This window comes from Quercus suber, unplaced genomic scaffold (genome assembly GCF_002906115.3).
Source record: "Quercus suber isolate HL8 unplaced genomic scaffold, Cork oak 2.0 scaffold_104, whole genome shotgun sequence".
Taxonomy (NCBI): Eukaryota; Viridiplantae; Streptophyta; class Magnoliopsida; order Fagales; family Fagaceae; genus Quercus; species Quercus suber.
The window spans coordinates 1,118,409-1,134,926 of NW_027069569.1; the positions used below are offsets into that span (position 1 = coordinate 1,118,409).

At 34.7% G+C, this 16,518-nt stretch overlaps 1 protein-coding gene and 1 pseudogene across 1 annotated transcript; both read right to left on the reverse strand.

The window, feature by feature from the left end:
- Positions 1 to 66: 66 nt before the first annotated feature.
- Positions 67 to 4,019, reverse strand: LOC112031624 (mechanosensitive ion channel protein 8-like; annotated as a pseudogene).
- Positions 4,020 to 5,071: 1,052 nt separating this feature from the next.
- Positions 5,072 to 15,714, reverse strand: LOC112031621 (serine/threonine-protein kinase STY46). Its single transcript, XM_024064315.2, has 16 exons — positions 15,389 to 15,714; positions 14,980 to 15,094; positions 14,448 to 14,545; positions 14,250 to 14,366; positions 13,482 to 13,536; positions 11,812 to 11,922; positions 11,447 to 11,497; positions 9,640 to 9,815; positions 9,390 to 9,497; positions 8,007 to 8,080; positions 7,667 to 7,842; positions 6,792 to 6,887; positions 6,231 to 6,311; positions 6,032 to 6,085; positions 5,414 to 5,548; positions 5,072 to 5,344 (listed from the first exon to the last, which is right to left on the reverse strand). Exons 1-16 carry the CDS (start codon positions 15,592 to 15,594, stop codon positions 5,267 to 5,269), a joined length of 1,731 nt encoding a protein of 576 aa, XP_023920083.2. The 5' UTR covers positions 15,595 to 15,714; the 3' UTR covers positions 5,072 to 5,266.
- Between the last annotated feature and the right edge of the window lie 804 nt (positions 15,715 to 16,518).

A 16,518-nucleotide genomic window follows, 5' to 3' on the forward strand; every position in this document is an offset into this window, starting at 1 on the left:
TTTTTCTCAATCATGAAAATAAACTTCACATGTGGATCCAGTATATATGATCCATATTTACGTGAATGGGAGATGTAATACACCAATGTAATGAATAGTTTCTTGAATTTTTGGGCTCTAAATTTCTAAAACCAACTATGCTAAGGCTTCCATACAACTAATGAAGAGGTGAAAGTATGTTACTCACTGTAAGAGAAACTTAAATATTACAATTTGTGGTGCTAATTCTTGTTATATATATGTAAATTCACCTCTATAATGTTGTAAATAAAGACCAGCCAGAGGAGGATTTATAACCTCTTTGCCAAAATACAAAGCCACATGCAACTGAGATCTTTAAGCTAGTTTCCGTGTGCTTGATGGGGGCTACCATTTTTGTGAATTAGTACACTGTGACAATGCAACAAACTAGTAATGTATTTCATTTCTGTTTTATTAGGGAGATAGGATTTATCTTGAGTCACCATAATTCATTCCTAAATCCAACAATTCTTATGGGGAACCATTGCCAATTCCATCATAGGTCGAAAAGGAATTGGTGCTGGGTGCCAATGCTCATTCTAGGAGTTAGCCTCACTATATTTGTCCTACATAATCAGCTAGCATAAGTATTCCAAGTCGAAGGAAGCCTGTCTGATACCAGAGGGGGCAAGTTCTGGACATTCACATCAAGAGGCAGTAGGCGATATTCAATATTGAGCTCCTTGAAAACTTTGATCATCTCTCCAAGAAGGAGGTCTCTCCCAATCCATCTCTCCCCCATGTCCTGATAGTTCATTTTGTGTGTAAGCCACGCTGACATCATCAGTTTGTTCATGTCTATAACATCCCTCATTATCACCATTGGACCTGGCTGCCAGTGCTCATTCTTGCTTTCAATATACCTGCAATTTCAACAGCGACGAGGCCCTCAACAACAGAAAATTATTTAAAAAGGATTTTTATTTTTTGGCGGCAGAAAATATGGATTAACGACAAAATGTAGGTCCTATCATCGATTCATAGCTGATGATACACCTAAATGGCCATGTCAAGTAATGCAGAGTCACCCATTACATGGCCTTCTAAGATATCATTCCAATAAGATAATCCAACATGTCTACAACAATCAGAGCACTGAAGGGCAGGTTTTGAGAAGGAAATTTTTAAAATTTTTTAAAACAAAGCAGCTTATCTCAGGGTGGGTGCTGGCCCAACTCTCACCAGTGATTGAGAACTGCATGTGCTTTTGAATGGAGAAAAACCCTATGCGACTTTACAGAAGAAATTATATCTCAATCCAAATCCCAGAATGAATATGAAGTTTTATAGTTTTACAGTCCATAAAATGTGAAAAGGCATATGGGCCTTGGTCCATGCTCATGGCAATTGGCAAGAGCAAAGTGATGCACTAACAGCAGTGTTGCAGTTGATGGTACCACTAATACCGTGTGTGATTCTAAATGTGTAATAGAGTCTATATCTCTAGGAATTGAGTTGTACTAGGGAAAAATTGACAATAATAAGGAAAGAAAGAAGATGCATGACCATACATACCTTGTTATTCTTTCTTTCATGCTGGTGACCTTTTCCATTGGGGTGGAGATGTTAATACAGAAATCAATTGCATCTCCCATGTCTGGACTACGATGACAGTTACCAATGGGCTTAGTAGCTAGAATACTGTTAGGGTATATGATCTTTTGGTTATCATATCTCAAAAAAACTGTAGTTAGTATGTTCATCTCATCGACTACCATCTGAACCCCAAAGAAACATAAGTTACAACACTAATGAAAGATGAGAAACTGGCTTTTGTTTTCATTTATTTTCTATGAAACATAAGTTAGAGCACAAATGAAAGATATATGCTTATATGAGAGTGCATAATAAACATCTTTTTAAGCCTCCTTTCTTACCTGGACTCCATCCACTTCACAACGATCACCAACATCAAATGGGTGCATTACAAATAAGAAGATGATTGCTTCAAATACTGTTCTGCAGGTGTTCCCAAACACAAACACCACCAGAAGAAGCTGTGAACTTATAAAGACGAGGAAGTGGGTAATTGGAACTCTGAGTATAATAAGCCATATTATCAATGTAACGATAGCTACAAGAATGTTCAACAAAGTATGGAGCTCTTCCACAGCTGTTTTTGTATCAGTGAGAGACAATGCAAGTGCCCTTCTCTCTCTAAATGCCTTAACCTAAAACAAAAGGTGAAGTTTACTTTGTCATTGTTTCATAGAAAATAAATTAGAACACAATTCAATTTTTTTTTTCCTTTCTCCTAGTGGAGATGTCCATTAAATAAATGATAACAAAAAGAGCGTTAAGTATCTTTTACATTAAGAACCATAGCCAGGAGCCAAGAAATATAGAGTCATACCATCCAGTCCTTAAGGAAGGACTTGCTGATTCCCTTATTCTCAGCTGCTACTCCAATCAGATGCATTGTCTTCAAAGCTTCTTCTTTACTCATAAAGTGCATCACATCCTCGAGGTAAATATACCTTATATATAGAGGTTTGCATCGTATAAAAATCAGGACAGAATTACATCAATATTTAAAATAAAAAAAGAGACAAGAACTAAGAAAGGAAATCATGAAAGATGTAAGAACTCACTGCGACACTGGCTTTGCCACATTCTGAAATATCCTCTTGGCTGCCTCTTTTGCTTGGCATTCACTTCTAATCTGCAACAAAGCTTCATCCTCAATTTTTGAATTCAGTAACTGGTCATCCAGAGTGGATAAATCTCCATGCTGGATAATATTAACCATCCTCCTCATATTCCAAGCTGATATATTCTTCTGATTCAGCTTATGCAGATGATCAACGATGATCTCCTCATCTTCCCTTCTAAAGCTTGTCCTTGAAAATCTAGAATTCTTCCCAACCTTGGGACTTTTTACTAGTCTACCACATCCTATCACCCTCCTACCACTGGAATGCAAAGTAACACCAGCTTTCTCAAGCTCTTGAACCTCAGCCACAGCTTCCTCTTCTTGTGTATCATTCATTTTAAACAACAGCGGACTAGAGAGCGTTTTGATGACGTACTGACTAAACAAAGCCTCCTGTATTCGTTCAAAGAATGTGTTTACATGAAAGGTTGATCCAGGACCTTAACAAGCAGAGTTTTCAAGAGCCATATTAGGGTACCCACAAGAAAACAAACTAGAACCTTATTTACATAAGGCAAAATCTTGCTCTTTGTCTCCTTTTTAACCTTGTCATGGAAAATACTATGCCACACAAGCAAAACCAAACCCAACCAGAGGCAATTCTGAACAGATTTCCTTAACCCATAAACAAAATACAATACCCGTTTTCGCAAAATAAAATTGAGTTCTATAAAGAACACAACCACTCGAACTCCCCAACCTGAGACTAAACGTCCACAGATTAATGCTAAAACCATTATTTCCCACTTCCATAATGGAAGATCCCACACTATGTGCCTCTTTATAATTGGGAACCAAAGGCTACAAACTAAGGCTGCAATTATCAAAACAAGACTCACATATTGAAGCATTGTCAGTGTGCCGAATTTCATTCTCTTATGCTCCTGCGGGATCTCTTCAATATCATCGTCCTCCCAGTCTCGATCTTGCGCAGGCATTCTTCCAGTGTTTACTGAACTTTGACATGGTTCCTCTGGTGGGTCTATCAGCCTAGACTTGGTCATGCTCATCACTGACTTCCACGGGCCTCGCTGGAATGAAACATTTGAACTACACTTTACAACCTCTGCTCCACCTGAATTCAAGTACCCTTGGTGGTTTTCTTGGTCTGACAACTCTTTATTTCTTCGTCGTACAGACTCACTTCTTCGTTGATAGTTGTTGCTGCTTGAACTTCCATTATTAATCTTTTTGCTATTATCATTAACATCATCAAGCTTGATTACTACATCTTCTTCTCTTTTACTTTGAGCCATCTGATATTGGTGTTGCTGTTATTGTTTAGCAGAAGAGAAGAGCTCGGTTTCAAGGGCTTTCTGAAAGTTTCCATAAAAAGAATTCGACCAACTTTTATAAGCACCAAAGGCAACAGTACGCCAGGAACAGTTGTTCATGTAAAGCACTTTTTTTAGATGTGATTCTAGAGGGGCTTAAAGCAAAAGGCGAGTCCACTACTGACGAACCAATACTGAAGAACCTCGACTTTAGGTGGCTAGTTTGAAATTGCTTGGAGGGAAGTAACTTGCCTGAGGTGCTCTGCAAAGTTGCTTAGTCTATATGCGAGTCTTAAACTCTTAATCCGTTTTCCTTGTCTTAATCTTTTCTCACTTGCATGAAATGTAATGTAATTGTAGCCAACCTTTAAGCACTATCACAATAAAAGTCACTTCTACTTTTTTTGATACAAAAGTCACTTCTACTAAATAGTATAGTTTCTTTCCCCTAATTATTCTTCTCAACCAAATACAGAAGATTTATACTTATTTTTTATTCTCCATTCTCCAGCTTTTCCATTATCTTTTATCATACACGTTGTTGAAAAAACTAACCCTATGTTTCCATATCTTTTCTACCCATATCCTGACAAAATGGAATCCAAGTATCATTTGCGTTTTGTTGCCAGTGTACTTCGCCCTACCCCAAAGGGGAGGGAGAGGTAGGTACAATTAATGTCACAAGAATAAGAGATCTAATTGTAATAATGAAAATTTATTAGATGCTTCTAGAATACTGCTGACGGCAACGCTATTATGTATCTCCTGATTTTGATTTTTGTTTAAACTTTAATTTTTGGAAAAATGCTTTTCTTATACACTGAGGTGATGAGTGATTTGTTACTGTCACATATAGAGTAGAATTAGAATCACTTTGAAGGGGATATCTTGGCACATCGAAAATCATCTCGAACAGTACTAATTGGCAAGGAAGGTTATACCAAAATGAAAATTTCAAGTGCTAACAAAAGAATTTGAATGTGGATTAGTTGGATTCTTCTTTCAAATTGAGTCCTCATGTTTATCTACCTCCAGCCTTTAATTTTAAACGTCAAGAAAATTTCAGCCTTTCAATTCTAGATCACTGCAGTCCAAAGGCACTCAGGAAAAGGAAGAAAAAACATGTACTGAAAGAAGTGTTTGGATTATTACTAAATTCAGTAACTGTTCAGGCATTATCTAGTCATTATTTAGATTAACAGAAGAAATTTCCAAATGGAGAAAAAACAAAGTGAAAGGAACTCAGCAAAACAAGATAATTACATGATTTACATCATTACATGTGTTATAAACAGCCTTCTCACTTGCAAGTTGCACTTCAATCGACACTCTGTGCAAAAGCAGATACTCTTCTAGGTGATTTCCCCTTCTGCCGGTCCATTCTCTCTTCTGCAACCTGTTCCAAGATTATAGTTCATAAAAATCCAAAGTGGAAGAGAAAAAAGGACAAGGAAATTTTTCATACCCTCTTGGCCATGTGTTGCAAAATTTCTAAAATTTCTGAGAATTCTGGCCTTGAAGATGGATCTTGCTGCCAACATCTCTCGAGCAATTCCCCAAGCTTTTGAGGAGTCTGCTTTGGAATTATAGGCCTCAGACCCTGAAATTCATGTCACCAAATCTCTATATTAATTTAAGATCTTTCCATATTCCACTAGTCTGCAAGGCCCAGTTAACTACTTTAGTTTTTTTTTTTTTTTTTTTTTTTTTTTTTTTTTTTTTTTTTTTTTTTTAAGTTCTCTAAAAAATAAGAAATATACCAGCAGGCTCTTGGCCCAGATGTTATTTTCCCGGCATGCTCATTCTTCAGAATGGACTAAATCCCTCTTTGTAGGCATGGAGGTTAGGTAGTTGTGTTACCCAATCAGTGGTCAAAGGTTAAGGGCTAGACCAAATTATATTGTTGGTGAAAAAGGGGATGACAATAAACTAAAATTCTCTCTTGACCAAAAGGGGAAAACGCACACAAAAAAAAAAAAAAAAAAAAACCTAGAAACAAAGACAGAAACAGAAGATCTTGTTGGGGTAGAAGAAGATTAACAAGATTTTATTTACAGCATCAAAACATTTAATGGAGGAATACCTTCTGAACCACACCAACTGCTGCTTGTAATGGGGTCAATTGCTCATACGGGAGCTGGCATTTCAGTCAGAAAAAAGATGATTGATATGAATTCTGTTCAACCATAAATTTTTAGAAGATAAAGCAAAGTAATTATCTGAAGAGAGTTATATTTTTTTCACCGGCACTCATTATCACTACCAAAAAAGTGGCGCATTACCTTTCCTGTAAGCAACTCCCACAGTAGAACTCCAAAGCTGAAAACATCAACTTTGTGATCATATGGTTTGTGTTCAATAACCTTCCATGCATCGACACAAACAAACAAACAGGTCAAACAGTTGGGGAAGCTACCAAAGGCACAAAACCAACAATATCATTTAAGCCATGCGACAGTGAGTAAATAACCCAACCCATAAGAGGGTTGACAAATTCATGTCTCAACTTTCAACAGTATAAAGTTATAAAGAGATTTGACACAACAAAACTATATGTATATCCCAGTTTTTATCTATTATATACGTCCCTCATAACTCAACATCCATGCCCTCCTTGGTGCACATGCTAGTAGTATAAAAAATTTGTTCCTATTTGTACTGAAGGAATGGCAAAGGAAAAAAGGGTGTACATAGTACATTTGCCTTTGTTTCAGTACTTAGAAACTGAATTGTAGGGTATAAGAACTAGAAAACTATGCCTAGCAAGAAACTAATTATCCTTTGTTCAATTTGGAATCAAGTAAACTGTTTAAAAAGTATTGAACACATATAAAGAAACAGACCTCTGGAGCCATCCAACGGTATGTTCCAGTTTCGGCAGTCATAACACCAGATTGAGCTTGCATTCTAGCAATGCCAAAATCACTAATCTTGACAACCTGGCAGACAATTTTTTTTTAAAAAAAATTAGTAGATAGAAACCTAGATCAATCTTAAAGCTATGATTACAGCCATGAAACAACCTAACAAAGTTCCCGTCCAGAAGAAGCAACAAGTCAAGGACAAGAATGCATGCAGCTGCCCTCTAGTCTTGAAGAATAAAGAAAAGGGGATATTAATCTAAAAGAAATACATAGGCTATTGAAAATTTCATGACAATCAATAGTACTTATTTATCAAGTTTCCTCCATTAATACCTAATAAGCTCTCATACTTGTTAATTACATTATTCAAGAAAACCATAGGTAGAACTCTGCTTTTGAGTCCTTATTAAACTGACATTAACGCCTTCACATCCTATCATACTACCTGCAATCAAGTGCCACATCAATTAGGAGTCACTGACCAAATTTTAAGTCAGGGAGCGGTTCCCCATCATGGGCACTAGCCAAAATTGTTAATCAAGAAGCAATTCACAATAAAATTGGTCATTTTTACTTCAGAAAATGTAGTTGTCTTTTAATTTAAGTGAACTAGTCAAATAGGTTAAAACGTCCTTTTGACATGATTTTTTTTAACCATGTCATCATCAGCTATGATGGTCATGACGCAGAGGACCAGTATGCAGCATTATCTCTAGACTAAGACAAAGATCAGCGAGAAAGCCATGACTGTAGGAAACTCCAGGTAAGAAGTAGTCCTTAATATACAATAACAAAAAAACAAAAAAAAAACATACAGATTTAAGGTAATAACATAAAAAATTAAAATCTCTTACTCCATTTCCATCCATCAAAAGATTGGCAGCTTTCAAGTCCCGATGGATTATATTATTGTGGTGCAAATACTTCATTCCCTTGGAAACATCAATGGCTACTCTGATTAAGTTTGGGTGTGTGAAAACACGCTTTTGTTTATGCAGAAAGTCATGTATGCTTCCACCAGACATGTACTCTAAGAAAGAAACACTCAAGCTCAGGATGGAGAAAAAAAACAACAAAAAAAATTGGAAAATTTCAATAATAATTTACCAATTGTGTTTTTTAAATCAAACTTCTATAACTAACGAATATAAATCAAAGCACCTCACTACATATGCCATTAAAAATTAAAATTACCCATGACAATACAAAGGCTTGGAGGTCTTGTACATGCCCCGATGAATTGGACAACATTCTGGTGCTGGATTTTCCTGTGTGTAGGCAATGAATAACAACTTTTCTTATTATAAAAATCACCCAAAATATTGCCTCAGAATGATAAAAGTAAATGACATTATACAAAGGCATAACAAAGTCTAATGCCTGTGTTCCCTATTAATTTGAAATTATATTACTTAAGAAATAAAATACTCTTTGTTTTTGTGGATTGGTGTGCATGTAATGCATCCAGTAGGACTTGAACTCACAACTTTACTCTTCCCCTTGAACTTATAAGGGGAGGAGATGCCAATTGAGCTAGAACTCATTGGCTAAACTAAATATTATGAATTTTTTGCCAAAATTCAGTCCCATTGTACATTTAAAAGTAAAACTAAATGATGATAAGAAGATGTTGAATCACAACCAGTGATGCATTGCTTGCCAATAGTGACAACTCTCTCTCATGCATACGTGTGTTTTAGGCAAGGCCTCCAGGATGACAATTAAGAGGCTCGACAAAGAAAACTAAGTTGCTTCGTTCATAGAAGATTTTTCTGGACTATCCACATTCCAACAGCTAAAGGTGCTGCAATCTATAAAATATATAAAATTGAAGCAGTTTGACTTTTGGTTGACTTTAGAATATTGTGTTACATAAATTTTTGAGACCGTAAAATTTTACGTGTCACAATTTTAATATATCTTTTTTAATTGAATTTAAATTCTATACTATATTTAAACCATCCATAGAATCTTAGCACATCATATTTTCTTTCAATGGTAGAATATATAGTTCTATATACAAATGAAATCATAATAAATGTCTATTACCATGACTTTTAAGTGGAGTTTGTAGTGTGTATTTGTGTTAGAATCCTTTCCCTCTTTCTTGTGTGTGTGTTTGTTTCTCAAAAAAAAAATAAAAGTCTATTAATAACTATCATAATTATGAAATTTCATATATAGACAAGAAAATAAAAGAGGAAAAAAAATCATGGAGTATATAATAACAATTGTAACAATAATTTTTTTTAAACTTCCCGGCCTTAACATAGAATTGCTTTATCTGAATAACCACTACCTTATTGGGAATGTTTTCACATGAACAACAATTACTTGATTGGAGGATGTTACAAAATATATTTAATGACCTAACAAGTAAAATGATTAGATTATTACCAGTAAATTGAGAAGTGTGCTCATTTTAGTAACAAATGAACACCATTTGAGAATGCCCTCCTGATAATTATAAATAAACCAAAGGTCCAAAATAGGGGGAAAAAAGAAAAGAAAAAAAAAGAAAATGATGATGATGAGTGATAGTGGTGTTTGCGGGAGTTACACTATAAAATGACAAACCTCATCATAATGACTTCTTGAGTAAATTCCCTCTGCATATTTTCATTCATATGTTCAGCCCTAAGAACTTTGATTGCCACATCTTGATAACAATAAGTACCTTTATACCTGCATGAATCCAATCATTCTCTATTGATAAATTACACACATGCCCAATTTGAGCCAAGACCATAAGTGCGTCAATCCAATCATACAATTAATAAATAACCATAAACAACAGATCATAACTAGAAAGGAATAAAATACTAACAAGTCGCAAAATGATACAGATACAATTTTCTTTTCATATATCAATGAGCCAGGGTCAATTTCTCCGACATCAATTCCGTTAGAGGGTACATTTACATGGTTAGAGATAAACTTGATCCCACTTTGGTTTTGCTCCCCAGCAGAAGGAACACCGCCACATGTCAACAAAGGTTGCTTCTGCAATGCGTTACAGGATATCAAATCTAATGAGATGTGGTAAGCAGGAAAAGGCATGCAAGTTTATAATTTTTAGTATAACTCAAAGAGCAGGACATGAATATATCGATGGTACATGTAAGGACTCCATATATTCCTTTTTTTTTTATCATGAGAGAAAAGCTGGATATGGCAGAAATAGAGCACAGTACAGATATGAAGCTTTTAATCCTTACCAAATTTAAACCAAAGTATGATGAGAAACTATTCCTAATGAAAATTGTTATTGTTCTATCATAGATAAGTATAATAATCATTGATGCTAGCTTTGACTAATAATTATAAAATTCAAATGACCCTAGATAGAAGGCTAGCATCCAGAAACCCTTCTTCACGAATTCTATCAATGCAAAGTTAAACCAAGCCCTATTATGACTGCATAGCAAAACCACATTGTCATTTATTATTTTCATATCATTCACGTATTATCAACCCTTCTGAAGTAACTTTCATGCCTTTCATTCTAACATTAACCAATAAGAATTGCTCTCACTAAAGGACTGGCATTTGAATAAAAAAGGGATTCTTAGATATCATTTTTCTAACTCAAACATATCACAGTTTCTGAATGCCACAGAAAATTATTATATTTAAAATGTTAATTTTTTTTGGCCTCTGGTGTCATAACTTGTAGAAATTCCATCCTAAATAAACAGAAAGCCTATTAAGGCAACTAAAAATGCAGTTATCTGGAATTGAATCTTAGAATAATGCATGAAACTTAAGTAGCTAGCAACAATGAATGATGATATAAGTCTTTTACTAATAAGTGGGAAACTAACTTCGCACCAATTCTGACATATATGTTCTTGATCTTTTTCAACAAAAAGTTGCTAGCGCTTTAATGATTATACCCATTGAAGCATGAATAATATCATTAGTAGATAGAGTTATTGATCCATTGCTAGTGGCGTGAAATGAATATGACATTTCATAACTTTTAGTAAATAGGTGTGAATTTGATTAGATTAAATCTTTCTATGAACACATTCATAGAAAGATTTAAAAATAAGACCATGTCTTAATCAAGTTCAAAAACCTTTCATAACTTTTAGTAACTCAAATTTAGATTTTGAACTAGTCAATTCTTCCAAGTTTTATCATAGGGACCTCACGATCATCTTATAAAATGTAAGACCTAAAAAGAAAGGTAAAAAAGGATTGGTACTTGTATAATTAAGGAATATGACAGCTAATCGGTTGCAACACATAATGATGAGTTCCCTACAAATTCCCCTTTTTTTTAAAGTATATTACTACTGTCCTACTAAATTATACTACCATAATGTATATAAAGGTGAACTGCACGTTAAGCATGAACACTTCAACAAGGAGACTAAAGAAGCTAGCACTTGCCTAAAGATATAATGTTACTCTAGAATTTTATGTCAACCAGTATTAGTAAAACTGAATCAGATAATAAGTAAATTCAATTCTAATGCCTTAAAAAAATAACACTTTTTTTTGTTGGGGGGGGGGGGGGGGGGGGGGTGGGGGGGGGGGGTGTTTGTGGACACCCATCATTAAACATAAATCTGAAAATCTAGTCAATAATATAAATTGTTCCAACAAGTAGTTTGTTGAGGGGATACCTCAATTCTTGGTATTTTCTTTAACAGCTTATTTCTAAGCTGTTCGGTCTCCTAAAAAATATCAAACACGCACATTAGTCAAGCAGCTCACAAGGAATAAAAAATGAGAAAAATAATTACAGAACATGAGTACAGTTCTTGAATACATTTAAGATAAACACAAGACTGTAACTTGAGAGCTCATAATCACACTCCATTATGACTAAGATTTAGCTTTAATCAATTGGAAGTCACTAATAAGCAACTAAGCAATGAATATTTGTATTAATTCCATTAAAAAAAAAAAAAAAACGAATAGTCTTCACAAGCACTAGTAATCGATTGATGAATTGCATAAAAATCAAGAAAATGAGAGAAAATAGTACCTCGAGGGCAAAACCATCAACAACGAAAACACCCAAAGAGTAGCCATCTATAGTGGACAAAACATGTGCTTCTTGAATGTTCAGTCCAATCTCAGCCAGTAAGGAACTCAACTGAAAATGTACCATAAAAAGTATAAATAGTAACTAAAAAAATAGCTCAAACAGGATAGGGTTTCTTTTAAAAAAAAATAATAATAGCTGATTTTTGGCCCCAAGGGAAAGGGGAAAGGGAGATTCAAGCTAGTGACCCCCGCCTCATAAACTGATTGTGCTACTCTTAAGGTTAACTTAGATAGTATTGTCACTGACAGAATGTCTTACCGAATAACTTTCGGAAGTTCAGTACACAAGTATAAATCACCTATGCTATCCACCATCACATCTTACAGAAGCATGATCTATTGCAATCTCTCTTCAGGCATATAAATTACAAAAAACTTGCTTTGGTGGTAAACAATGATGTGTTGGAACAAGGGTAAGTAATAGAGAAGTTCTATTACTTATAAATAACTGCTTGGACTTATACAGACTGAGAATTATTATTATATATGTATTTAGTTGACGTCAAAAGTTTATAAGGTTTTAAAGTAAAATCCTGACTAGTGCAGCATATAGAGACTGAAATTCAGTAAATCTAGGAGTGCAGCACAATAAGATAATAGCAGTAGATCCTACAGAATGCTAGCAGGAGACTAAAGAAAAATGCAAGATTATTAAACTAGAACATGATTGATAAAAAGAAAAGAACTATAAAAAATGTAATATGAAATGGCAATAAACCAACCAGGCCTTGTGCCGCACACCATTGAAAAATTAACAAAAATGTCCATAAATGAGCATGGTCAAAGAAGAGTGTCAAGATCAATGTGAGAAAAAGAAGTATAGGCATTATAGTTGGAGAAACAACTAATTAAGCACAATGCGAAAGGAACACAAGGTCAACTGCGGTGACAAGTGTGAATCTCATTTCTTCTTTTTCTCCTCAAGAAGCGGCTAGCCTCTTTATTCATCAATCATTAACTTCATCCATGTTGAATCACCCACGATGAATGAACAATCAGGTGTCTTCTCTTGGGTATCTTTAATTTTGATACTATACAGCAAGTAAAGTATTTCTCAATAGTAGCAAGCCTTCTAGATGCCCACCCTTAAGGTTAAAGGTCGGAGAGATGAAAGCTTAGATACCACACAGTTCTAGCAGGTCTTTGTGTGTGTGTGTGTGTGTTTTGTGGAAGAGTGGGCGAGGTTAAGTGTTCTGGACATCATTGGCAAGTGACTCAAATCAGGTTCAGTAGGGCTGAGGATCAAATGTTTCATTGCTGAATAAGATTGCAGAATTTCTACCTTCAAAACAATAGTGTTCACTAATAACATCAAATATATTTCTCACTTTTGCAATATATTTATTACCTTGTCCAAAAAATTAAATCTCAAATTAGATGCTTCAGAAATGTCAAGAATGTTCATGCACGACTTATTATGCAGATTACATCTAAACAAAAGAGGCTAAAATAAGAATTAAAAAAATCCTGGATATGTCTTTGATGCTGAAAATTCGTAGGCTTTGAGAAGTGTACAAGTATACAACACAGATGATTCCAAGAAATGGTTTAGACTGTAGAAAACTCCACATGCTTCCTATGAGAGAAAGGGAGAGAGTGGTCAGCTACCTGACTTAAAATTTTGGGCTTGTCATATGTTGAAATTGTAATTTCATGCATTGCCCTACAAAATTTGCAAAATATTACAATGTTAAGTAGCTGAGAAACTCCAGAAGTGTCCAGCAATCAGTGAAAACATTTATTTCTAGTGAAAATTCCTTCGAACGTCTCATCCTAGAAAGAAACATTAAGTTGAATATAGATGGGGGGGAAATTATACAACACATATAAACTTACAAAAACAGAAAGTATAAATAACAGGATACTTCTAAGAAATGTTCAAAGCAAAGTCACAAACCAGCTTGAGTTAAATGGGTAATTTTTCCCAACTAGAAGAGAATATTTTGATGAGGCCACCGATCTCAACTTCTTCTGGTAGCAGAAAACTTACATACTAGAAAGACTTGTTCCTCCTCAAACTTTACTCTCAGGATCCTGGAAATTCAGTGGTATGATTGGAAATTTTCCCAACTCTTCTCATTTACTTTCAAGAAGAGACTTAAAATATATTGCACAAACCTGAAATTATTCAGCTTCTTGAATTATCTACTATAACATATCATATATCTATAAAATCCAGCCAAACCTAATGTATCCATGTCTGGATTTCAACTTGTATCTGTAAAGCATCCATGTTGTTATTGAATATAAAAATTTGCAACAGTAACTTGAAAGACTAGATATATGATGAATAATACATTAATTGACCACAAAATTTTACGTTAAGGACAATTATAGAAAAAGCTAACAATCAGGAGAACCTTTCAGAGTTATTACCGGGAATAAAGACGATTATCATTCACGTTGTCACGCCTGTCTTGAACATGTAATTGGTTGACTTCAAGAGTGAGTTCAACATCACGTGATGAACCAAGCGCAGGTGGTGGATGAACACTGAAAAAGTAAGAGAGAATGGGGTACTAACAACTCACAATTTCTCAAAAATGAAATAGGAGGAGGTCCTTTTAACCATACCTATGTTTGCTGGGATAATCAGAACATTGAGCATCCACTTCTCTTTGAAGGTTTGAATGCCAAGAAGAACTACAATTTCCACCCGGAGTAGAACGAACCTGCACATTATCAAGATGCATTTGGACGGGGAAGGTGTAACTAAAAAGTCAGAAAAGGGCAAGCCATGAAATTTCCTTCAGTTTTTTTGTTCCGTCAATATGTCAATTGGCTTTAGAAACTTGCACAAAAGCAAACCATTTGGAGAAATATCCCTAATTCCAAGTCAAATCAAGTAGTCAAATTTCATGGTAGTGATGAAATCGTAAAATAGTGGTATCTTTTATGAATGGAAGTACCGAAATATATAACAAGAACAGAGAAACCCAAAAGAGAAGGGAAGAAAAAGAACAAAAAAAAAAACTCATAGCCAATATGATGCAAAGAAAGAAAGTTTCTTGTATGCCAAGAGTCTTGTTGCTCAACTAACATTTCCTAGTGTTTCCAACTATTGAATTAAACAAAAGAAAAATAAAAGTTTTCTCCTATAAGATACCTGCACAAGACGGACTTCAATTGCATGTCCAATAGGAGTGTTGCGTGCCATGTTCAGTAATCTTTTGTGCATAAGAACATCTTGTACCCTCTCGACATTCACATTTACAGCATACCTACGAGGCTAACACTACCTAAATTAGATTCATAAACGATCATAAGCAACAATAATGTTAAACTATTCCAATTAAGTTAAAAAAAAATTTTGAAAAGAAAATACTCTGGCTTTTCTATGCCCTTGTTTGAGGGAACAAAGATAATGGTTCACTTAGTATCCATTAACAAACACGGATACCAGGAATTTGAATTGATATCAATTTATCATAGTACTTTTTCTAAAAAGATTTACAAAAGTATAATAAGAATGAATGAAAGAAAGCAAACACAAACGCAAAGATTTGGTGTTTTACCGAACAGGGAGGCCATGAAAATGTGCCCAGAGTTCATCTTCAAAACCAGGAAGATTGGTCTCTTCTACGTTCAAGTGCTTAAGTCGGTGAAGGACTTCATTGTACACATCTATCTTCTGCCTCTGCTCTCTGCTGAATCGACTCTGACTCTGACTCTGAGTCCGTGTAAAATCCAAGACTCTGCTACTGCTCTCTGTATTTTCCATGATCACACCCAGTTCAACCAAAACGAGCAATTTTTTTGGAGCTTTAAAAGGTACTATGGCTGTTTAACGTGCTTAATTTTGATTCAGCCAAAAAAAGGAGGCGTGATTCATTTGCAACTCAACAGAAGGACTTTAATAAAAGCATATAAACCTGTACTGTAGTCTATTGAGTTTATCTTTTTCAATTTGACTAAATTGCAATTGCAGGTTCCACCCATAAAATTTTGAATAATTTTTGTTTTGTTAAAAAATTTTAAAATTTGGATTTGTAATGTATTATTTATTTAAAGCATTCCATCAATGCATCAACGATAAGGTGTCCATTAAGTGCCAAGTGCCAACTAAGCTCAAAAGGATGTCGTTTGAATCACTATTTTATAAAGTTTGGGATGATTTTGATTTTGCCCCCTTAAATTTGAGGCAATTTGGATCAATAAAATTATGTCGTTTTGAGTTAACGTGGTACTTAACGGACACCTCATCACGGCACAGGAGCAAAATGGCTTAAATTCAAATGATATCTAACGTTTGGGATACAAATGGATTTTGGTAGATTGACAGCACATATAAAATTTAGTCACTCAATTGTGACTAGATTCACTACAAATATATGCTGGATATCCCCTACTAGCAACACACTACATTGGATATTAGAGAATCCATAGCTAATTCCAAAAAAAAAAAAAATGGAACCAAGAGTGTGCTTGGATGGAGGGAAGGGAGAAGGGAGGGGAGGGATTCACTTGTATTAAAAAAATTTAAATTGTTAATTTAACCTGAAGGATATCAACTTATATCTATTCTTTTAATTAGCAAAAGAGTGCTACTATAATTTAATAATAAAGGAAAAATTATCTCTTAAAATTTGTTTTCCAAAAATGTCAGCATTCCTATTATAAAAAAATTTAGGCAAAACTTAGTATA